The sequence below is a fragment of the Anneissia japonica genome, unplaced genomic scaffold (assembly GCF_011630105.1).
Source record: "Anneissia japonica isolate Jap-2015-1 unplaced genomic scaffold, ASM1163010v1 scaffold287757_len172727_cov147, whole genome shotgun sequence".
In the NCBI taxonomy this organism is placed as follows: Eukaryota; Metazoa; Echinodermata; class Crinoidea; order Comatulida; family Comatulidae; genus Anneissia; species Anneissia japonica.
In genome coordinates, this window is record NW_022727904.1 from 38,256 (window position 1) to 41,508 (window position 3,253).

General features: G+C 35.9%; 1 protein-coding gene across 2 annotated transcripts in view; it reads right to left on the reverse strand.

The window, feature by feature from the left end:
* LOC117113946 (transmembrane channel-like protein 7) overlaps nucleotides 1-3,253 on the reverse strand; it is a 45,055-nt gene that overhangs the window by 25,635 nt on the left and 16,167 nt on the right. For both annotated transcript variants that reach the window (XM_033257458.1, XM_033257459.1), the window contains exon 4: nucleotides 2,695-2,776. In XM_033257458.1, coding sequence (XP_033113349.1) covers nucleotides 2,695-2,776 — 82 coding nt within the window. The remainder of the gene's footprint in view (nucleotides 1-2,694; nucleotides 2,777-3,253) is intronic.

The following is a 3,253-nucleotide window of genomic DNA, read 5'->3' on the forward strand; positions in this document are numbered from 1 at the left end:
CAGCTCCGGGCGTTACTTCGAAAGGCGTTCCAAATGAGGCTCTGGAGTGGGAGTTTATTTGAGGGGGAGGCAGGGGAGGATTTAGGGGGAAGGGGGCGCCAGGCCTCAGAAGTTATTTTTCTGGACGTCTAAAAAAAAAATTTCCCGGGTGCAGGCTGGATTCCACTAGGAACGCCCGACCCCCCCCCACCCAATTCGGATACCTGGATCCACCCCTGGGGGGGGGGGTCTATTCAAAGCTTTGAAAATTTCAAGGAGAGCAATTGCTATCCTAGTAATCCGAGGAGAATAATTTAGTGCTCTGCTGCGTTTTACATACGTGAATAGACTATTAATGTTATTTAACACAACAGCAAACATGCACTCGACCATAGTTACAAAATTATAGCCTCAATTTTATAGCTCCGGACTACACACACTCGACCTACTGTACATTTTTAGTACTACTTATGATGTCGGACACGACGCGGCTTAACCTGTCCCACAATTTAAATTTAATTTAATTTAATTTATTATTTGCAAACCATATACTGTATGTACACTTAAATTATGAAAACAATTAGGAAACAATTCGTCAAAACTAGTACAGTACCTACAAGATGTGTACACTTAAAGTGTTGCTGTGAATAAAGATTTGAACCACCTCCGCAAAAAAAAAAGCTTCCGACTTGGTTCAATCTCCAGTAGGTCGAGTGTGTGTAGTGCAGAGCTATTAACTTGAGGCTATAATTTTGAAACTATGGTCGAGTGCATGTTTGCTCTTGTGTTAAATAATAATTATAATTACTAGTTGCGTAAAAATATTTTTTAAAATAATAGGAACCAACTAAAATACTATTGTATTCCGACTGAAGTCCATCACATACAGTATGTACGGTAATTCGCCAAAATTCAGTATAAAAAAAGGTGTTCCATAAGAAATTCGTGTAAATTCAATTAATAAATGTTGCTTTATCAATCACCATTAAAAAACGGACTACTTCACATTTGAATCACCACACATGAACGGTACTGAAAGCGGCCTATCCACCAGCCGACCAGGGACCCGAGTTCACATGTACTGTACCTACTTGCAGGCACTGGCGGAGTACGAAGAGATCCTGCAGTTGAGCTTGCATTGAAGGCGGTGCCTCATGATGATAGGCAATTGAACAAATACTGTTCCCCATGGCAACATTTCCGTTTCGACACTTTGGTATTTACTGTTGTAACTTTTTGAACAAAATATACTTAGTACATATTTTTTAGCGTCGCGCGAACATTTTAAGCGTGATACAACCTTTGCTTATTTTGTTTTTTCGCCCAAGCGTGGCAGTCCCGCCACGCTTAAGTATAGCTGGCGAGACTCCTGATCAATATTTGCAGTATAATAATATAAAAAAGCACTTAGCAACATTTATGCTGGTATTCAGAGTATTATTTTTGCACTACTGTACCTGTAGAACCTATAATCATTATATTGGAAGGCAAGCAACTATATTTTTCATAAAATATCAAATAACAAGAATCTAATGTATACTTGGTGTATTATATTTAAAAAAAAATAAATGTTTTTTTATTTGTCAACTTCAATAAAAAAACATTTCTTTTGTTGAAATATATTCACTGTTCCATTCAACTCGGCTACGCCTCATTGAATGTTTTATTCTATGCATTTTTCCACTGCACTAACATCCATTATTTGTACAAATGGTTGCCAATTAAAGAATGGAAGAATTTTGCTCTATTAAACTTTTATTACCATAAGTATGGATTGGCAGTGAATATGGTAATATATGGGATGCAAGCAGAAAAACCACCAAGCTACAGTGCAATTACAAAAGATGCTATACAGCTACCGTTGGCAATTTTTAACCCTAGGAACCCAAAATGAATTGCAATAACTTCCAATGATAAAAAGCTTCCAAATCCACTAATTATAATTGTCGTAAAAACTAAACCAGAATACAAGGACTACGGCTGATATTATCAATACTCTGTAGCTGTCAAACAACATCTTGCCGATAGAGACTGGCATCTCGCAGTTCGATTACAATTGGATTATAGTAATTGTTATTGTCGTGATGGAATAATAGACAATATAACTGAATTTGCGTCAGGAGAAACATGTATAGGTTTCTCATGACGCAAATCCGGTTATTGTTTATTATTCCATCACGACAATAACAATTACCATCAACACTGCAGTACCCGCTGCTTACTTGGACTCAAATTCAACCCTGGCCATCAGACGCAAGCTCGGTGGTCTAGAGGTATGATGCCAGGCTAGTGATCTGGAGATCGTGGGTTCAGTCCCACCCGAGAACAACTTGCGATTTTTTTCGCAGTTGTTTTCAAATGTACTGAGTATTCGGTACATTTCCACATCAGGTAGGGCAAAAAAATTACACCTATATATATAATTGGATTATACTTTCGATAAACTCTGGTTCTTTTGCTTGTTAGATTTTTTAAATCTCCCTCCCCCAAATGCAATTTAACAACCCTAAAAAATTCACCAATGACCCAAACCTGGGTCGTGATCTATGGGTTGCCTACCATCTATACAGTTTAGATTGTTTCCTTATCGTTATGGCTATAACTAGTTACATTTGATTAAATATTGATTGAATCCCTTGGCTATCCAGTATAGTAGCCTTATATATTATGTTTGCTCAAGTTATTGACAAATACTGTATTTTATGACATGTTTACCTTCGACTTCTTTGATAGATGATCTCCACACTTCAAACCACAGTAAAAAGTCAGACAATTTTTGTTTTGTACGCTTTCCTTTCTACGATAAGAAAACATGATAGAATTTTTTTAAAGTGTTATAGTTCTTAAATTATAAGAATGCTTTAAATAAGTTTAAATGATGTAAATTTTTGAAATTTTAGACTTGGAACATGATGCAATTAAGTTTAAAATTATTTAGAAAATGAAAATCGTAAAAATAATTATGCTCATTAGAATATTAACACAGAAATGCTTATTACATAAACGATTGAAATTATTTGAAAATTGTATAAAATTTCTCCCTGACGTAACATAAATTAATATCATAATCAATATGGAAATCATGAAGATTAAAATGACGAATATATGGAAATGAAATGCTGATGATAACTGACAATGACCAGGGGTTTATTTAAGAGCCGGCGGCCGGCGCATTCGATCGGCTACTACGATGTTTTCGCCGGCTACTTCAATCAATGCTGTACAAAAATTAATACAAAAACCACCAATATAAATAGCGCAACAGGTCTGTAAA